This window comes from Hibiscus syriacus, unplaced genomic scaffold (assembly GCF_006381635.1).
Source record: "Hibiscus syriacus cultivar Baekdansim isolate YM2019G1 unplaced genomic scaffold, ASM638163v2 tig00112383_pilon, whole genome shotgun sequence".
Taxonomy (NCBI): Eukaryota; Viridiplantae; Streptophyta; class Magnoliopsida; order Malvales; family Malvaceae; genus Hibiscus; species Hibiscus syriacus.
The window spans coordinates 3,764,346-3,784,200 of record NW_024063319.1 but is presented as its reverse complement, the minus strand read 5'-3'; the positions used below and the strand labels follow the sequence as shown (position 1 = coordinate 3,784,200).

Here is a 19,855-nt window from a genome sequence, read left to right as displayed (position 1 = left end):
CTCTCCTTGAATGAATGATACACTGCAAGTGCTCCTCTCCACATTCACACGTATGGTATTCAGACTCAAGTGCGAGTGCCAAATATGGTTATGTTCAATATTTTCTAAGTTTCTTGATATATTTGTCCCCAACCCATGAGTGGATACTGTTATTAGACACGGTTTCTCAATAAATAATAAGTCAAAGCAATATAGATTCACATTTCAAAAATGAAAATATAGCAAAATAATTATATCATTTGATTTTTAAGAGGTACAAACCCAATAGTTGTTATGAAACTAGTTGTAAAGGAACCATCAGAAAAGCGTAAAAGCAGACAACTCTTCCCTACACCTGCATAAATTCAAATAAAAATCAAATCACAGTTGGGAAAAATCAAAGCTGGAGCACCAAAAACCTAGTAGCCTATATTACTCCGACTATTCATTTTACCTGAATGACCGTGTCCAATACCCGTGTGTGATGCATATCCGGACTTAGGCATAGCCGCATAGGACAATATGACCTTCTATAGATTCTCCACATGATAAAAATGTATAATTCGAAACTATGTCTTTTGAGTGTTCGTTCACATTGACATATTTTCTGTAGATAGCATTTTTTTTATATTTAAAATTATGTATGGGAAGCTTTAAGACAAGGGTTCAATTTGAAGGAGGAGGGAAAATAAAGGCGTGTGGGGAACCTTGTTGGTCAATTTACATTTCCAAATTGCACTATCAAAGGATCCATCCCTTTTGACCCCATGCTCTTTGCTTGCTTTATGCAATCTCATTATGTCCATCTTTGCCCTATTTTACTTCATTTTGTTTCTTAGGGTAAAGTACACAAAGGGTATTATTTTATTAAGTATTTCAACTATTAAAAGTTATAAAATCGTCATCTATACATTGTGAATTTGTAGTATATAATTTGTTATATAATTCGTATACTTGCTAATAAATTTGTAAAATAGTTGTATTAATTTCGTATAATTTGTAGAGTATATATATTATGGTTTGGGATTATTATTGTGTATAATTTATAGTTTTTGGGTGAATTAGTATAATGAGTTGTGATGGTTAATAAGTATAACTTTTACGTGTATTTGTTGTATACATATATGAATACATTGTTTAGGTATATTATGGTATGTAAGTGGGGTTATTATTGTGTATAATTTGTAGTTTTTGGTATATTATTAGTATATCTAACTTATTATTTTTATTGTTTTTGTTAGGAATTTTTTTCGGCTGCATTGACTTTAAGGAATAAATTAAGCCTAGCCACTACAATTGCGTCGACACTTACACATGTCCAAAGAAATTTGTTTGAGAATACTTGTTTCGGGCCATGGCTGAAAGTACAACATCCAAGTGGAAATGCTTTGTTGACTTATTTGTTTCTACAGACCATGACTAACGATCTACCCGAGGGGATACCACGTGGCGATGAGGAGATATGGTTTCATTTTCCACCGGTGTATACTCGTTTTGGGCTGGAGGAGTTTCGCTTGGTCACTGGTCTACGTATCGGATGACATGATAAATTAGGTCCGTACATTAGTCATATCGCCACCCCATCATGGTTATTTCGGGTTTTTCCTGACCTGGAAAAGGTGATGGCCACTTTACACGTCGACGATTTGAGCATATTACTTCTTAAAGATAGTTTTACTCGGATGGATGACCTTGATATTGTCCGAGTATGCCTTTTGTTACTTTTGTATGTCGACTTCTTAGCAAAAAAGTGCAGACAGCCTATTTGTAAGGATTTAGTATTATTGGTAGATGACCTAGATGCATGGAACGTGTTTCTGTGTGGTTCATATATATGGAAAGCTACTTGGAAAAAATTGTCGTCTGCCTTTGAGGACCGTCCTAGTTTACATGGGCATGGTTCCAAATACACTTTGGTAGGCTTTATTTGGGCCTTTAAGATAAGAAATAAATAATGTTTCCAAAATTAATTATTTAACAATTACTAAAATTAATGTTTGTGTATTATATTTTAGATTTGGATATTTGAGGCATTTCCCAGCATGCGTACTTATGCCATCAAGAATTCAAATGATATTCCTAGGGTTATTACTTGGAAGAGGATCCGACAGTTGGATTGGGATGAGATACTACCATATATGACGATCGATGATGTAAGTAAACACAAATACTTATTTAAATTAGTGGCTATTGGTGTACACACACACACACACACATATAAACAATTTATTACTAGTTGACGTTTGACTTTATTTGGGCTTTTATATTGTTAGGAGGCAAACTATCCATTACAAACATTGATACCCACAGAGGCTGAGGTTGTCACTGATTGGTGGCAAGCTAGTAGGCGTTTTTTTGATGGGACGGATGATGAGCACCCCCAACTTTTTCATCGAGTCGATTCTCCACTTCGACACCGAGATCCATCACCTCATCGAGTCGATTCTCTACTTCAACACCGAGATCCATCACCTCATCAAGTCCATTCTCCACTTCGACACCGAGATCTATCACCTCATCGAGCCGATTCTACACCTCGACACCGAGATCCATCACCTCTAGCCAACTCTACACCTCGACACCGAGATCCATCACCTATTTCATCACATCATCGAGCCTCTTCTCCACCATCACCTTATGTTAGGCGACCGACAAAGATGCCACGATATTTATCTCCCTGTTTTCCACCTCCACAGGATGAGTTAGGTGCTTTACGTGATGAGGTATGTGTTTTACGTGATGAGGTCGGTGCTTTTTGTGATAAGGTAGGTGCTTTACGTGATGAGGTAGGTGTTTTACGTGATGAAAATGGCATTGACTTCACAACACATTTCGTTATCTTTTTTTCAATCCATGGTGTAACACGACGTTCCAATGTTTCTGTAATTTTAAATAAATAATACTTAGTAAAATCTATTAAATATGATAAGTTACGAATTTAAAGAAATAATACATGCATGGTTTCTTCTCTTATAGTACCACTGTTGAATAGAGCCTCGAAAAAACTCCATTAACATAGTAATGGGTAATTTTCGGGAATGACGACTTAGAGCGTTGATTGATTATGCACTATTAGACGTCATGAAACCATATCTTGCTCCAAGTTGATGTACACTTGACCATCTTTCAAGCCCAAAATCTTCTAGTGTTTGACCACATTGAGGAAAAACACGTCTTAAACAATTTATATGCTTATTAAATCTACTTCCCGATAAGCTTTTACAGTATTTCAGTATGTCCATTTGTGATTTTTTTATACTAGCAGACCTTGATTTTAGATTTCTATACAAATGAACACCACAAAGCCCATGAAAAGCATCTGGGAAACACCTTCTAATAGCGTTATTAATTGAGTTTGCCCTATCGGATATGATTGTCATATTCCTAATAGGACCTATGCAATCCCTAAGATGCCCCATAAACCATATCCATGGATCAGAGGTTTCAGATTTACCAACCCCGTAAGTTATTGGCAGTATCCCATTGTTAGCATTCATGGCTACTGCTAATAAGTTTGTTCCAAGGTATCGACCTTTCAAATGTGCTCTGTCAACTATAATAAATGGGCGCATGCAAGTAACAGACGAACAAATCTACAAAATAATATACACAAAAAATATAATCATTTAAATGTGAAATACATGTAACTAACAAAAATGAGTCAACAAAATTATATTGATTTACTAACCGTAGAACCAATGGCGATAAGCAACAAATCAAAACGTCCATCTCTATTTGTTTTGATATGAGTTACCGTCCCAAGATTTTTCAGCTTTAAATTGTGACAATAAGCCGGTAGTTGGGCAAACGATGCTTCTGGAGATCCCCTCAACAATTCCAAGGCATAACATTTAGCTCTCCAAGCTTGAGAATATGAGATACTAATCTTGAACCGAGCATTCAGGTCAGTCATAATTTCATGACCCTGATATACCCTGTCATTCAAAAAAATCAACTCAGCCAGAAAACCACCAAACACCTTTTTGTTTGTCTGTCTATGGTGAGGAAAAACTTGGGTTCTTTAACATATATGTTTATCAATAAAAGTCCTAACTTGAAATATTTAGCAATCTTTTATCCTCTTTGCAATCATATGTCACGTACAATTTTTGTCAATCCTACACTTTGTTTCGAAATGATCTTTGCTTGATTTGTTAACTTTTAGTTGATAGCCATCTTCCACACATTTCATATACAAAGCTATCTTCAAGTCTTCCTTTGTATCAAAACAATAATATTTCTTGGTACGAATAACTTTTGTGTAATAATCAACTTCTATCTTTACAAACTCTTCTTCTGGTATCGGAAGTAATTCTAGCATATTCCAATTATACTCCCGTGGCTCTTTCTTAACAACCTTTATATTGCCATGAATTTTCTTTTTCTTTTCTTCGGGGACTTTTTCTTCTTCTTCTTCTTTTTCTTCTTCAGGGTTTTATGAATTACAGAATGGATGTTCAACATGTTCTTTCACAACCGTAACTTCTTCCTCATTATCATCAACCACATCTTCCTCGACAGCAAATATTTCATCATCTTCTTGACTTTTACCCCAAATCTGATCTGAATCATCATCAAAATCCGGGTATTAACCAATATCAAAATCATTATTGTAATAAGCAGGGTATGTTTCTTCTTCTTTACTTTTACCCCAAATCTGATCTGAAACATCATCAAAATCTGAGTATTGACCAAGATCAAAGTCTGGGTATTGACCAAGATTAAATTTCAAATACTGACTAGTACTCACATTTTTATCTGTTGGCACATCATCGTCTAATTGGTCAATACGAAAACCGGAATTTGGGTCTGTAAATTGATTGGGATTTGGATTAGGGAAAAGTTGTGGATTTTGAGATAGTGTTTGATATTGTGTTTGGTATTCGAAATGTGGTGAAATAAAAGTTTCTTGGTGATGAAATTGTGGTGGAACCATGAAATTTTGAGGTTGATAACAACGTTGTACATTGAGAGAACCATTAACTGGGGCTGAAGAACTTAGTTGATTACTACCCGTTACTGGCCCAACTTCACTACTTCTAGGTTCAACAACATACAATGTAACATCATCTTGCGAAACACTAATATAAGCAATGAATCGTTCAATATCTTCATTTTCGGTTAACAAATAAACTTTACCCTTTCTCTGATAAGATAGCCTAAATCCAGTTAGAGGCTCTAAACTCACTTTCTTTGAAACACGTAACATTAGATTTTCATAAGTTAACTTTTTTAATAACAGTTTTAGTTGAAGATTCATAGGTAAAGGCATATATTGTAAAACACCATTAATATTCTCCCATGACCCTCCATAACACAAATCTATCCTAACATGATCAACATTAGATGATTTCATTCTACAAACTGTAAATAAAGTAATTTACTAAACAAACGAGCTATAAACTAGATATCATCACTGTAGACACTCGTTTTGTCCAGGGTTCTCGTTCGAGTTTTTACTCCAGTTTATTTATATACTACTAATTAGTATCATTACCATGTTTTGCATGTGTTTATCCATTTAGGTTGTTTTTAGTTTATTACCATGTATGTTTAATTATGTAGGGTGTTTAATAAATATACATATATATATATCTATGATATGTTTAATAAAATTGCACTAAATAAATGTTTTTATGATTACAGACCCAAATGAAAAAAATAGATTACAACAGGCTTGAACCCAACCCGGAACTGGCAGCCCACACTGCTAGGGTTGGAAAAACCCTAGCCTCTATCTTGTCTCAGCGCCGTAACAGGAAGCCCGTTGGATCTGGCTTCACGATCCAAAGGCTCACAGCCTTCACCAGATTCCCGAGCCAGCTACAGGATCCACCAGAGGAACCCGAGGCAGCACACGCTCCACGAGCATGCCACTCCCGAGCACTGAGACAACACTCTGATCGAGCACCACAATCCAACAGCTCCCACGTGAAGCTGCTGCCAGCACCACAACCGAGCAACACCAAGGCTCGGCTCCCCACTGCTGCCGCCTGTGACTTGCTCGTTCCCGTGACCTGCATACACATATGACAAGAAACAAAACACGAGACAGAGGGCAAAACTGCAACCATATATCACCAGAGAAGAGGAACCAGAAAAAAAGGGGGGAGGAAAAAAGCTCAGAGGGCTCTCGGTTCAGGAATCAGAGGACGAACAAAGGGAGAGCCATTTAGGAACCAACAACAAAAAAAAATCAGTCAACACCAAGCAAAAAAACCATCCATCAGCAACCAAAAAATGAGAGATATACGAAAAACACGACGATACCCAAAAGGCAGAAAAACAACAACCAAAGGAAAGACTCACCTTCCCGGATCCAAAAGCTTTCATCGCCTTTGCTAGGAACCCATACCCTACGGTAAGAAGGTAAAACCCATAGTCACCTGTTGCTCTCGAGTCATGCATGTCTGATTAAGGCCGTGGGTTCGTGTGATTTCGAGGACGAGCCCGATTTAGGTTTCAGATTTTGGGAATGGATTTTGTGAGGGTAGTTTAAGTTAGGTCTCGGGTTTAGGGGTATTTGGTAGGGGTTTCTGTTTTGGTTAGATCCAAGGTATGAGAGATTAAGGTCCTTTATCGGGGCTTGTCTGTGGTGAGGTCGAAGTCTCGGTCGAAGAAGAAGAAGGAGATGGGTAGAGAGGGAGAGTGAAAAGGTGAGGGGTTTATTAGTTTAGGTTGAGAAGAAATTGGAGCTAGGGTTAGGAGTGTTACTCTGATATCCCGTACGCCAAAACGATGTCGTTTAGGTGGCCGTGAAACGGCGTAGTTTTGTGCAGATCCAAAAACGCCCGCGTTTTGCTGGGGAGGGGTTAATTGTGAGCGTGGCCATCCTATTTTTGTTTCATTTCGTTTTGATCCTTAAGCCGAGCTTTGTGGGAATTTTAATCTTACCTCCTGGTTTCCAGAGTGTTTTATTTTGGCCCGTATCATGTTATGGCCATTTTCTTTCCGTTTTTTGCATTGGATATGTAATTTGAGAAGCTTTCAATTTGATCCTATGCAATATTTTGGTTATATTATGTTTGCAGTACCCAGAAATGAAAATGTTATGAAAAAGGTTGTTGTTATTTATTTTTTATGTTTTAGTCCTTTTAATATTTTATGCATGATTGTTAGGTTAATTTAGATTTATTTTAAATATATGCATGTATATATTATTTCAAGCATGTTGTTCATACGCACGTAGGTGTAATTTATTTTTATGAGCATGTTTGAATTCATTCACTTTAATCGCATATTTAATTATTTTTTGCATTAACATCACTTTGTATAATTTATGCATGTTGTCCTCATATGCAACTTGACCTAATTACATAATCGGATTAAGGGTAATACCCTTTTAATTTAAAACCGTCAGAATGGCTTTTCTTAACTTACAGGAAAGTTGTTCTTGACGATTTTAAATTACAAGTGTATCCCATCAGTGACATCAAAAATTCGATTTCTTCACTTTAAAATTTGGGAATGAAAGAAAAAGAAATATTCGGCTATTTAAATTATTTGAGAAAAGATCGTTAGAACTGAACTAAAGATTTGGTCTCGATATTTTTAAATAATCGAATATTCTTTATCTTTCTAATGACTTGGTAATTTTAAATTAAATCTATTTTGTTGCTTTGAATGTTGCAAATTTGCATGTTTGTTGTTTAAAGGGATCATTAATCAAATTAAATTTGAACTTGCGAAATTCGTTGCAAAGAAATTAATTAATCAACTAGGTACCGATTTAGGGCATTGTGGGGGTGTTAATCCTTCCCCACGCGTAACCGACTCCCGAACTTGGATTTTGGTAACGTAGACCGTAAATTTGTCGTTTTAATTAAAATTAATTTTTATTTAAAATGACAATGTTTTTGGGTGCCCAATCACACCCTAATCAAAGATTGGTGGCGACTCCTCGAACCTTATATTTTTATCGTAAAGGAATTTCCAATTTTTCGAAACGAGAGGTTTTCTAAAATCGCACTGTTTTTAATTAAAAATTCAATTGAAAAGATAGTAATTAAAAATGACGCGGTTTCCAAAATCTCGCCCTCGCCCCGTCCGGTACAAAAATCATTTCGACAGCTTGGCGACTCCGCTGGGGACTTTTTTTTAGAGAGTTAGGCCGATAGTCGATTAATTAATTGTCTTTTCAAACGAAAGTTATAAGTTCGTTTTAATTTGGTTTTTGATCCCTTGTTGTGTTGAATTTCTTGTTTTCATTTTTATTTGTGATTTGGTTTACAAATAAATAGTTGTACTAACGTGTAATCTACATGTTTTAGTTTTCTAACCTTTAGTTTGTTGAGTTTCTTGGATCGAGGCAAAGGATTATGAGTTTCCCTACTGTTGCTAAACCTTCAATATTCAAAGCCTTCTAACTGTGCTCTGTCCAATTAAGTAGGGGTGAAAGCTACGCTTATGTGAGAAAAATTATTTTTCTCCGCACGGGCTTTAGCTAGTAACCTCTGGGGTACATGCCTTATGTCTACGAGAAAACATTGAGTTTCCTCGCATGGATATGGGGATATGTATCCTCTCGAATTGAACTTGATTCGTTTTAAGCCCATAATGGGTGAGAATCGAGGGTCTGGCAAGCCCAAGGGGGCACCAACAAAGGACAATTCGAGGGCCCTGTTAGAATTCTGCCTGTTTTATATCGAACCTCTGCCCATTTTTCTTCAAAAGTCGCAGAGGGAGAAACTCATTCTAACCTTTTCCTCGAATTTATTTTTGCAAAAAGTATGCGAACTAGAGATCATGTGGGTAGGTTTATTTTTTGAGCAAGCATGTGAATTAGATACCATGCGGTTAGGATTTTTTGTGAACAACAAAGCATGTGGGTAGATATCGTGTCGGGTAGGATCTACTAAAACATGATTGGGTAGTCAGCATGTGAGGGTAGGTTTTATTCGATGTTCACGGTACTTACTATCTTGTTGTTTATCTTATGTGTACTAACCCATTTTTGTTCTATGTCGATTTTATTGTGCTTTTATTGCATTCGCATCCTCATGTCATCAAGGGGTGTTAATTCGCAAGTGATTGACTAACAAGAAGGCTGACCATATTGAGGCAATAAATTCTCCACTATGTAGTCAAAATCGGGAGATCCAGAGATGTTCAAGTGATCCATGAAGAATGACACCCGATGAATGACGATATCTGAAGCTGATTGAAGAATTCCTTTAAAGCTGTAAAGGACGAGATGTTGACTCAAGAGATAGATACAATCATACCAAGGACGAGAAGATCTTTCACAAAGACACGAAGACTGTTTTGCGTTAAAGTGAAGATGGAGATCCCAAGATTCAATTTAAAGACATCTAACGTCATCAAAGGTGATGAAATACGTCGGCAATTTTGGAGGTGCAATTCCAGATCCCAGGAAGAGTACGACTCGAGAAAATAAAGAGATGAAGAATTATATTTGTATTTTGACTACATGGTGTACTTACTGAATTCTTGTTGTCTAAGTGAACGGTTGTTCTATAAGTGGTCACTTTTGAATTAACACCTTTTGCATTTGCATTTTGCATCCACATTTGCATTTGCATCGCTTTAATTTAAGCATTTTTTACATGCACCAATCATGAAAACATGAGAGTAACTCGTAAAGGAACTGTGACAGAGAAATACTGGGGAAGTCCAAGCATCATTATAATACAATGGAGAGAACCATGGAAGATAGGATTACTCAAATTGAAAAAATTCAACTGCAATTGCAAGATGATCTAAGGAAAATGCAAGAGGACATGCTTAAGGCTCAAGAAGATATGCTGTCTAAGTTGGCAAGTTTGTTGGAAGGGAGAAACCTGGAACATGGAAAGGCCCCTGAGCAAATGACTGGAGAACCACTTTATCCTCCAGGGTTTACCTCGGTACAGTCTCAAAATGTCCAAGGAACGTCTGTTCCTACCAAAGTGCACATAGATCCTGTCGGCGTTGTTGTGAATCTTCAACCAGGACCTAGTTCGCACCCGAAGAAAGTCTCTGTCACCAAGTCCCGGACCTTGATGAAGTAGCCAAAAAGAATAAAAACAAACACTTTCGGGAACAATTCGAACAATTAGCAAGTGAAGTCCAGGTTATGAAGGAAGACACCAGTATGTATCGACTGGACGCTAAAGAATTTAGTCTAGTTCCTGATTTGGTCCTGCCTCCAAAATTCAAAACTCCCAACTTCGAGAAATTCGACGGTACTAGATGCCCTTCCGCCCATATTACAATGTTCTGCAGGAAAATGACTGGGTACATAAGGGACGATCAGCTGTTGATCCATTGTTTCCAAGAAAGCTTGACAGGCTCAACATTGCGATGGTATAACCAACTAAAAAAGGCTGATATTAGGTCATGGAAAGACCTTGCTAAATCCTTTCTCGACCAGTATGAACATGTGAAAGATGTCAGGCCTAACAGATTGGTGTTGCAAGGAATGGAGAAGAAGCACAGTGAAAGTTTCAGACAATATGCTCAGAGATGGAGGGAGGTAGCAGTGCAAGTGCATCCACCATTGGAAGAGGGGGAAACAAATATGCTTTTCATTTGTACTTTGAAGGCTCCTTTTCTCTCACACCTTATCGGTATTCCTTCTCGAAGTTTCGCTGATATAGTTACGACAGGAGAAATGATCGAAATGGCGATTAAAAGCGGGAAGCTCGAGGGAGGAGAGTCCAGCAACAAACCGCCGATAAAGAAAAAAGAAAACGAAGTCACCCAGGTGAGCTAGTACGATTCCAGTAACATCACAATGTCCCGATCTCAGGGAACGGTGGCACCACCTCAAAATGACAATAGACAAGGGGCAAGGGACCCAAGGAGAGGGAGGCCTCAATTTGATCCAATTCCTGTAACCTATAAGGAATTATTTCACGATTTATACGATCGACATCTAGTCTCTCCTTATCATGTGGTACCTATACAACCTCCTTATCCCAAATGGTATGATGCTAATGTTAAGTGTGATTACCATGGTGGGAATCCTGGACATTCCATTGAAAATTGCACTGCATTCAAAAAGGTAGTTCAAGCTTTGAGAAGGAGGAATGTTATCAATTTTGGTGACAGTGAACAACAAAAGGTAGCCCAAAATCCATTGCCAAACCATGCTGGAGCCGGGATTAACACAGTCGTTGAAGAGAAAGGAAAGAGAATTGTTATGGATGTTAGTGAGGTGGAATCACCCATGCTTTGGGTATGGTGCCAAATGGTTAAAGTGGGATTGTTGAAGCCTAGTCTATCATGTGACCAGTATAGCAGTGAAGAGGTGTGCCACTACCATAATTGCGCAGGACACAATATACAACAGTGTCCTGATTTCTTAAAATTCGTACAAGGGTTGATGGACAAGAAAGAAATCGAATTCTTCAAAGAAGTGACTAAAAAAGAAAAAGCAGAGATTTGCGCTTCTGAAGGATCATCCAAAGGGATACACAGTGTTGGTTGTCCCATCGTCATTACTCCCAAGAATCAAGTGAATGAAAGGGTAGCTCCTTCAACTCCGTTCCCATACAAAGATAGTAAACAAGTGCCCTGGAGGTATGATTGTCAAATGAGAGAGGGGGCAAAACAACAAGAAGAAATAAATGAAGTAGGGCACTTGACCAGAAGTGGTAGGTTTTTTTTCAAAGAGCCAGAGAAGAAGATTGCTGCTGAAAAAGGAAAGAATGTTGATGTTCAGATAAAAGAAGACAAACTCATTATCAATGAACTGGGGTCGAAGGATGAAACAATGGAATTCTTAAAAATTTTAAAACATAGTGAGTTCGGTGTTGTGGAACAATTGCACAAGCTGTCTGCCAGTATTTCTATCCTATCACTTCTTTTGAGTTCAGAGGCTCATCGCAACGTCTTGATAAAAGTTTTGGACCAGACCTTTGTCTCGAAGGAGTTACCCACAGAAAAGCTGGAGCGACTAGTTGCCAAAATGCAGGCTGATAACATTGTATCTTTTTCAAAGGATGAGATCCCTTCGGGGATGATTGACAATCATAAGGCTCTACACATTACAGTTAGGTGCAAAGGACACGTTTTATCCAGAGTACTTATAAGCGATGGTTCAGCGTTAAATGTAATCCCCTTGGTGACTCTAAAAAAGCTGCCAGTGGACAGTACCCTGATGAGGAATTGTCAAGGCATGGTTCGATCTTTTGATGGAACAGAAAGCGAAGTGTTAGGCAAGATTGATATTCCTTTGACTATTGGTCCAGCAACATTTGAAGTGGAGTTTCTTGTGATGGACATCAAGCCTACATACAACTGCTTATTGGGAAGACATTGGATTCATCAGGCTGGGGCAGTTTCATCAACTTTACACCAGAGGCTAAAGTTCGTATTTGATGGAAGACTGGTATGCATTCATGCGGAAGAAGACATTATTGCTTCAGTTCCTGCAGCCCCATATGTTGAAGTGGAAGAACAAGCTGTTGAATGTCCTTTCAAATCGTTTGACAATGCCACGTTTGTGGCCGAAGGCAAGAAAATCTCAGAGCCTAGATCATCATACTACACCAAAACGGGGCACAAACTGACCCTTGGAAGAGGGACCAAAGGTAGCCAAGGGCTAGGACGTCAGTTGCAAGGACCAGTTGGGCCAAATTACCCTATTGCTAAAAGAGACAGGTTTGGTTTAGGGTATCGACCAACTTTGAAGGAAAAACAGAGGGGCATCAACAGGAATCAGGAATTAGGAGAGGCAAGATTGACTGGTGAAGACCCAAGTTGAGGACCCAGGACCTTCCCGCCATTGAGCAACATTTTCACATCAGCAGGGCATGTGTTTCAAAGGACTTCAAGAAGTGATAAAGTGATGATTGAGAATGCCTTGGAGGATTTTGGCATTAATGTTGTAACCAATGAGGAGTTTGAAGGAATGAGAGCTATAGGTGTATATCCTGCACCCCCAGGCTTTGTGTTGAACAACTGGACTATGGATGAATCGCCCTTAGTTTACAAATCTTTTGCAGAGTAGCGCACTAGAACTTTTCCCTATTGTTCGTACCCTGGTGCAATAGGGGATCTGATGTAAAGGGTTAAGCTGTGTGTTTTTACTTGCTTTCAATAAAGGATGCATTTCATTGGTCCAAAATGGCAAACACTCTCCCATGCATTTCATTTTTGGTTGTATAATGTATGTATTATTTCTTTCTATTTATTTGTATGGGAAAAGATTCTTCCATATATATATGTATATATATCTTCGCTTCCGTTATTCTTTCAGGAACTCAGATATCAATGATACAAATGCTAATGACTCTGACCCGGAGATTGATTTCGAGATGCCCATATGTCAAGGAGAAATCGAAGGTTGTGATGACGATGAGTGATGTGAACTACCTTCGGAATTACATAAGAGGGTGGAACAAGAAGATAAACAGATTTTGCCTCACGAAGAGCTTATAGGGATCTGGAATTTGGGTACGGATGAGGATAAAAGAAGTAAAGATTGGTACCACCCTGTGTGCAGAATGAAGGCAGAGCTTGATAGAATTACTTCTAGAATTCAAGGATGTATTTGCTTAGTCGTACACGGATATGTCATGTCTGGACACAAAATTGGTGGTCCATAAACTACGATGAAGCCTGATTGTAAGCCTGTACAACGGAAGCTGAGAAGAATGAGACCAGAGATGCTGCTCAAAATAAAAGAAGAAGTGAAGAAATAATTTGATGTCGGGTTTCTCACAGTAGCCAAATATCCTGAGTGGGTGCCGAATATTTTCCTAGTGCCAAAGAGGGATGAGAAAGTTTGAATGTGTGTCGACTACAGAGATCTCTACAGAGCAAGTCCAAAGGATAATTTTCCTTTGCCACATATAGACACTTTAGTGGATGATACTGCTGGAAATTCTTTGTTCTCATTTATGGATGGTTTCTCTAGCCACAATCAAATTAAAGTGCACTCTGAAGATATGAACGATGCTTGTCACTAATGGGAGTACCTGCATTGTCTGAAAGATTAGCCAGTTGGAAAATCCTGTTGTCCGAATTTGATATCCAGTATGTAAGCCAGAAAGCGGTTGGAGGGAGCGCCATAGTAGAATTCATTGCAATTAGGGCTTCCGAAGAATATGAACCGTTGAATTTTGATTTCCCGACTGATGATTTAATGGCTATCTTGGTGGAAGAAACAATTGCATCCACCGGGAGATACTAGAAGATGGACTTTGATGGCTTCAAACGCCTTGGGGCATGGGATTGTGACAATCTTGGTCTCACTATATGAAGAGCATTATCATTTTACCAGTCGGCTCAATTTTGATTGTACAAACAATATGGTGAGTATGAAGCTTGTGTCATGGGCCTTAGAGCTGCCACTGAACTCAAGGTAAAAATGCCCAAGGTATATGGCGATTCAGCTCTCGTAATCTACCAACCCAGAGGAGAATGGGAAACGAAATGTCCCAAACCGGTGGAATATCGTAAATTAGTCTTGGAACTTATTGAAGAATTTGGAGAAATGACTTTCAATTACCTCCCCAGAGAAGAAAATCAAATGACAGATGCTTTGGCTACTCTGACAGCAGCCTTTAAGATGAACATACATGCAAATATGATGCCTATTGAGATGAAGGCTTATGATTATCCAGCCCCACTGCTTTAACGTTGAAGAAAAGGAAGATGGGAGACTCAATACTATGATATCTTGCAATATATAAGGTATCAAAGTTACCCCAAACAGGCGACCGAGAATGACAAAAGAGCCATTAGAAGAATGACAGCAGGGTATGTGTTCAATGTTGAGACCCCGAAGAAGCATGGATCAGATCCTATTAAGGTGTGTGGACTCTAAAGAAGCTAAGACCATTCTTGAAGAAATTCATGAAGGAGTATGTGGTACCCACGCTAATGAATTTATGGAGATATAATGCACACCCCTCCTCATCAGTTGCATATAATGACAATTCTGTGGTCGTTGGCTATGTGGGGTATGGATGATGGACTCTGACAATGCCTTGAACTTAAACAACAAGATAATGGACTATGTCTATGAGCAATTCAAGATAAAGCATCATAATTCCACTATCTATCGCCTAAAGATGAATGGGGCAGTGGAGGCGGCTAATATGAACATTAAGAGGCTTATAGAGAAGATGACTGAAACTTATAAAGATTGGCATGAGAAGTTGCCATTTGCTCTGTTTGCCTATCGGACTTCTGTACGGACGTCAACTGGGGCAACTCCGTTTTTTTCTCTAGTTTATGGGATGGAAACTATCCTCCCTATTTGAAGTGGAAACTCCCTCACTTCGGGTTTTGTCAGAAGTGAAGCTAAATGAGGCAGAGTGGGTACAGGCCAGATATGACCAATTGGATTTGATTGAAGAAAAGAGATTGAAAGCTATTTGCCATGGTCAGATGTACCAGAAGCGGATGATACGAGCACATGGTAAGAAAGTTTGCCCTCGAGAAGTCCACGAAAGGGATCTGATGCTCAGGAGGATATTGCTCGTTCCAAAAGATTTCCGAGGGAATTGGATGCCCAAGTGGAAAATACCCTATGTTGTCAAGAAAACCTTTTTTGGGGAGCCCTAGTCTTGATTGAGATGGATGAGTTCGAATTACCTTATTCAGTGAACTCCGAACGCAGCTAAGAAGGATTTTGCTTGAAGATGAAAAAAAGAAAAAAATGAAAAATGAAAAAAAATGAAAAAAAATGAAGAAAATGAAGAAAATGAAGAAAATGAAAAAAAATAAAACAAAAACAAATAAAAGGGGGGTTCAAGATGCAAACTTGAAAAAGACATCTTGAAACCAAAGGAGGTCAAGTTGAAAACCCGTAGAGGGCGGCTTGAGTTTTAAATTCAGAATTCGTGCACGGTGGAGGTTCTGAATTATTTTTGGAAGAAGAAAGAGCTTATGACGTGAGTAGTAACAACGACGGTTGGTGATCAGGATTGAGACTAAAGATTAATGAGTCTCTATGAAAGCAACCAGAAGAGAAATTGAATGCACATGAGATTCAATACTGGTTTACGGCATCCAATAATGGGAGATTTTGGGGTTCAGAAGTATCTTTGCACTCTTAGGTGTCATCACAATTTTGAAGTTCCTTTTGATAGAAGCTACGCTCGGGTTATTCTAACGGCGTGCCAGTTCAAAGGCATTTGTGTTATTGATATTTGAATACGCCTATCCTTCTGTTCTTTTTCCAGTTAAAAGTTTGCCATATAGTTGCTAAAAATTATTTGCATTTATAAATAAAGTAATATTTTTCCTTTTCAATTCCCCTTTACAAGCATGTGATTTTGAAAAAGTTAAAACATATAGCTTAGCTTGTGGTACATGAGATCATTTAGTATTGTTATGCAAAAGATGTTGAAAAGACAGGTATTCTGAAACTAACATTGGTTTTAGCATGTATGTTTGTATGGTTATGGGAAGCAGAAACCTTGGGATTCATAGAAAATTCCAGCCATTAATAGGTGGCCCAAAGAGAATGTCATTCATCAAGAAGTTGGTCATGGGTAATGGCAGGCTTCAAGAATGAGAGAAGTCAAAGTTATGTCAAGCCGAGAGATACGATTTTGAGATTGTTAACTGGGGTGAACTGGTCAAATGTGCGGTGCCCAAGATAAAATCGAGGTCCATCAAAATCAAAGGAGACGATGTTCCTTCGAAGAAGAAAATGTGTTGAATTGAATAATTGCATACATTTTAGGCATGAATAGGATCATGACATTGCATGATGACTTAAATGTCTACAGGTTTCCCCATGATAGTGGAGGATTGAATATATTGAAGCATCAAGATGAGGATGACTAGTTTTAAAATCCTAAAAAGAATGATGACAATAATTGAGCCAAAGTAGATTCACATATCTAAGGGCTTCCAGACAAGTTTTCACGATGAAGATGAATTTTCAGAAAATTTCTCGAACTCAGAATTTTTGAGTTGGATATTTTCGAGCATACATTAATGATTGATAGTGTTTGATCTTCAGGTTCAACCTTCGAAGCGAATCAAACTCAAGCCTTTATGAAAGAGTAGTGAAGTAAATCATCTATAAGCCTTCACAAGGAGGTAGTGAAGCAACAGAAGATTGTTCGAGTTCTACTCCCTGAAGAAATAGAGAGCGGACCCGTAGGAAGATTATTGTTCGAGTTCTACTCCCTGAAGAAAAAGAGAGCGGACCCGTAGGAAGATTATTGTTCGAGTTCTTACTCCCTGAAGAAAAAGAGAGCGGACCCGTAGGAAGATTATTGTTCGAGTTCTACTCCCTGAAGAAATAGAGAGCGGACCCGTAGGAAGATTATTGTTCGAGTTCTTACTCCCTGAAGAAAAAGAGAGCGGACCTGTAGGAAGATTATTGTTCGAGTTCTACTCCCTGAAGAAATAGAGAGCGGACCCGTAGGAAGATTATTGTTCGAGTTCTTACTCCCTGAAGAAAAAGAGAGCGGACCCGTAGGAAGATTATTGTTTGAGTTCTACTCCCTGAATAAATAGAGAGTGGACCCGTAGGAAGATTATTGTTCGAGTTCTACTCCTTGAAGAAAAAGAGAGCGGACTCGTAGGAAGATGATTGTTCGAGTTCTACTCCTTGAAGAAAATAGAGAGCGAGCCCGTAGGAAGAAGAATGTTCGAGTTCTACTCCCTAAAGAAAGAGAAAGTGAACCCGTTGGCCGAAGATTTTTCAAATCTCACTTACCGTGAAGAAAGATTGGAGCAGATCCCTTACCAAGTTCCCAATCGAGGATGAAATTGGACAAAAACGTGCTATCTTTTTTATCTTTACACTATTCTTGTTAACACAAGAATGCGCAAAGAGGGGCAGCTGTAGACACTCGTTTTGTCCAGGGTTCTCGTTCGAGTTTTTACTCCAGTTTATTTATATACTACTAATTAGTATCATTACCATGTTTTGCATGTGTTTATCCATTTAGGTTGTTTTTAGTTTATTACCATGTATGTTTAATTATGTAGGGTGTTTAACAAATATACATATATATATATATATCTATGATATGTTTAATAAAATTGCACTAAATAAACGTTTTTATGATTACAGACCCAAATGAAAAAATAGATTACAACAGGCTTGAACCCAACCCGGAACTGGCAGCCCACACTGCTAGGGTTGGAAAAACCCTAGCCTCTATCTTGTCTCAGCGCCGCAACAGGAAGCCCGTTGGATCTGGCTTCACGATCCAACGGCTCACAGCCTTCACCAGATTCCCGAGCCAGCTGCAGGATCCACCAGAGGAACCCGAGGCAGCACACGCTCCATGAGCACGCCACTCCCGAGCACTGAGACAACACTCTGATCGAGCACCACAACCCAACAGCTCCCATGTGAAGCTGCTGCCAGCACCACAACCGAGCAACACCAAGGCTCGGCTCCCCACTACTGCCGCCTGTGACTTGCTCATTCCCGTGACCTGCATACACACATGACAAGAAATAAAACACGAGACAGAGGGCAAAACTGCAACCATATATCACCAGATAAGAGGAACCAGAAAAAAAGGGGGGAGGAAAAAAGCTCAGAGGGCTCTCGGTTCAGGAATCAGAGGACGAACAAAGGGAGAGCCATTTAGGAACCAACAACAACAAAAAATCAGTCAACACCAAGCAAAAAAACCGTCCATCAGCAACCAAAAAATGAGAGATATACGAAAAACACGACGATACCCAAAAGGCAGAAAAACAACAACCAAAGGAAAGACTCACCTTCCCGGATCCAAAAGCTTTCATCGCCTTTGCTAGGAACCCATACCCTACGGTGAGAAGGTAAAACCCATAGTCACCTGTTGCTCTCGAGTCATGCATGTCTGATTAAGGCCGTGGGTTCGTGGGATTTCGAGGACGAGCCCGGTTTAGGTTTCAGATTTTGGGAATGGATTTTGTGAGGGTAGTTTAAGTTAGGTCTCGGGTTTAGGGGTATTTGGTAGGGGTTTCTGTTTTGGTTAGATCCAAGGTATGAGAGATTAAAGTCCTTTATCGGGGCTTGTCTGTGGTGAGGGCGAAGTCTCGGTCGAAGAAGAAAAAGGAGATGGGTAGAGAGGGAGAGTGAAACGGCGAGGGGTTTGCTAGTTTAGGTTGAGAAGAAATTGGAGCTAGGGTTAGGAGTGTTACCATGATATCCCGTACGCCAAAACGATGTCGTTTAGGTGGCCGTGAAACGGCGTAGTTTTGTGCAGATCCAAAAACGCCCGCGTTTTGCTAGGGAGGGGTTAATTGTGAGCGTGGCCATCCCATTTTTGTTTCATTTCGTTTTGATCCTTAAGCCGAGCTTTGTGGGAATTTTAATCTTACCTCCTGGTTTCCAGAGTGTTTTATTTTGGTCCCGTATCATGTTATGGCCATTTTCTTTCCATTTTTTGCATTGGATATGTAATTTGAGAAGCTTTCAATTTGATCCTATGCAATATTTTGGTTATATTATGTTTGCAGTACCCAGAAATGAAAATGTTATGAAAAAGGTTGTTGTTATTTATTTTTTTATGTTTTAGTCCTTTTAATATTTTATGCATGATTGTTAGGTTAATTTAGATTTATTTTAAATATATGCATGTATATATTATTTCAAGCATGTTGTTCATACGCACGTAGGTGTAATTTATTTTTATGAGCATGTTTGAATTCATTCACTTTAATCGCATATTCAATTATTTTTTGCATTAACATCACTTTGTATAATTTATGCATGTTGTCCTCATATGCAACTTGACCTAATTACATAATCGGATTAAGGGTAATACCCTTTTAATTTAAAACCGTCAGAATGGCTTTTCTTAACTTACAGGAAAGTTGTTCTTGACGATTTTAAATTACAAGTGTATCCCATCAGTGACATCAAAAATTCGATTTCTTCACTTTAAAATTTGGGAATGAAAGAAAAAGAAATATTCGGCTATTTAAATTATTTGAGAAAAGATCGTTAGAACTGAAC

General features: G+C 38.6%; 1 protein-coding gene across 1 annotated transcript; it reads left to right on the top strand.

Annotated features, from left to right (window-relative positions):
• Positions 1–9,719: 9,719 nt before the first annotated feature.
• LOC120178982 lies at positions 9,720–12,688 on the top strand. The gene is made up of 4 exons (XM_039184723.1): positions 9,720–9,953; positions 10,204–10,284; positions 10,730–12,133; positions 12,254–12,688. Exons 1-4 carry the CDS (start codon positions 9,720–9,722, stop codon positions 12,686–12,688), a joined length of 2,154 nt encoding a protein of 717 aa, XP_039040654.1.
• The last annotated feature ends 7,167 nt before the right edge of the window (positions 12,689–19,855 follow it).

Excerpts from the sequence above, each read along its gene's own strand:
- LOC120178982 (XM_039184723.1), top strand. The coding sequence starts at position 9,720 with ATGCTTAAGGCTCAAGAAGATATGCTGTCTAAGTTGGCAAGTTTGTTG. Across the intron at positions 9,954-10,203 it reads CTAGTTCGCACCCGAAGAAA|GAAAATGACTGGGTACATAA; the intron begins GTCTCTGTCACC and ends AATGTTCTGCAG. Across the intron at positions 12,134-12,253 it reads TTGATGGAACAGAAAGCGAA|GCTGGGGCAGTTTCATCAAC; the intron begins GTGTTAGGCAAG and ends TGGATTCATCAG.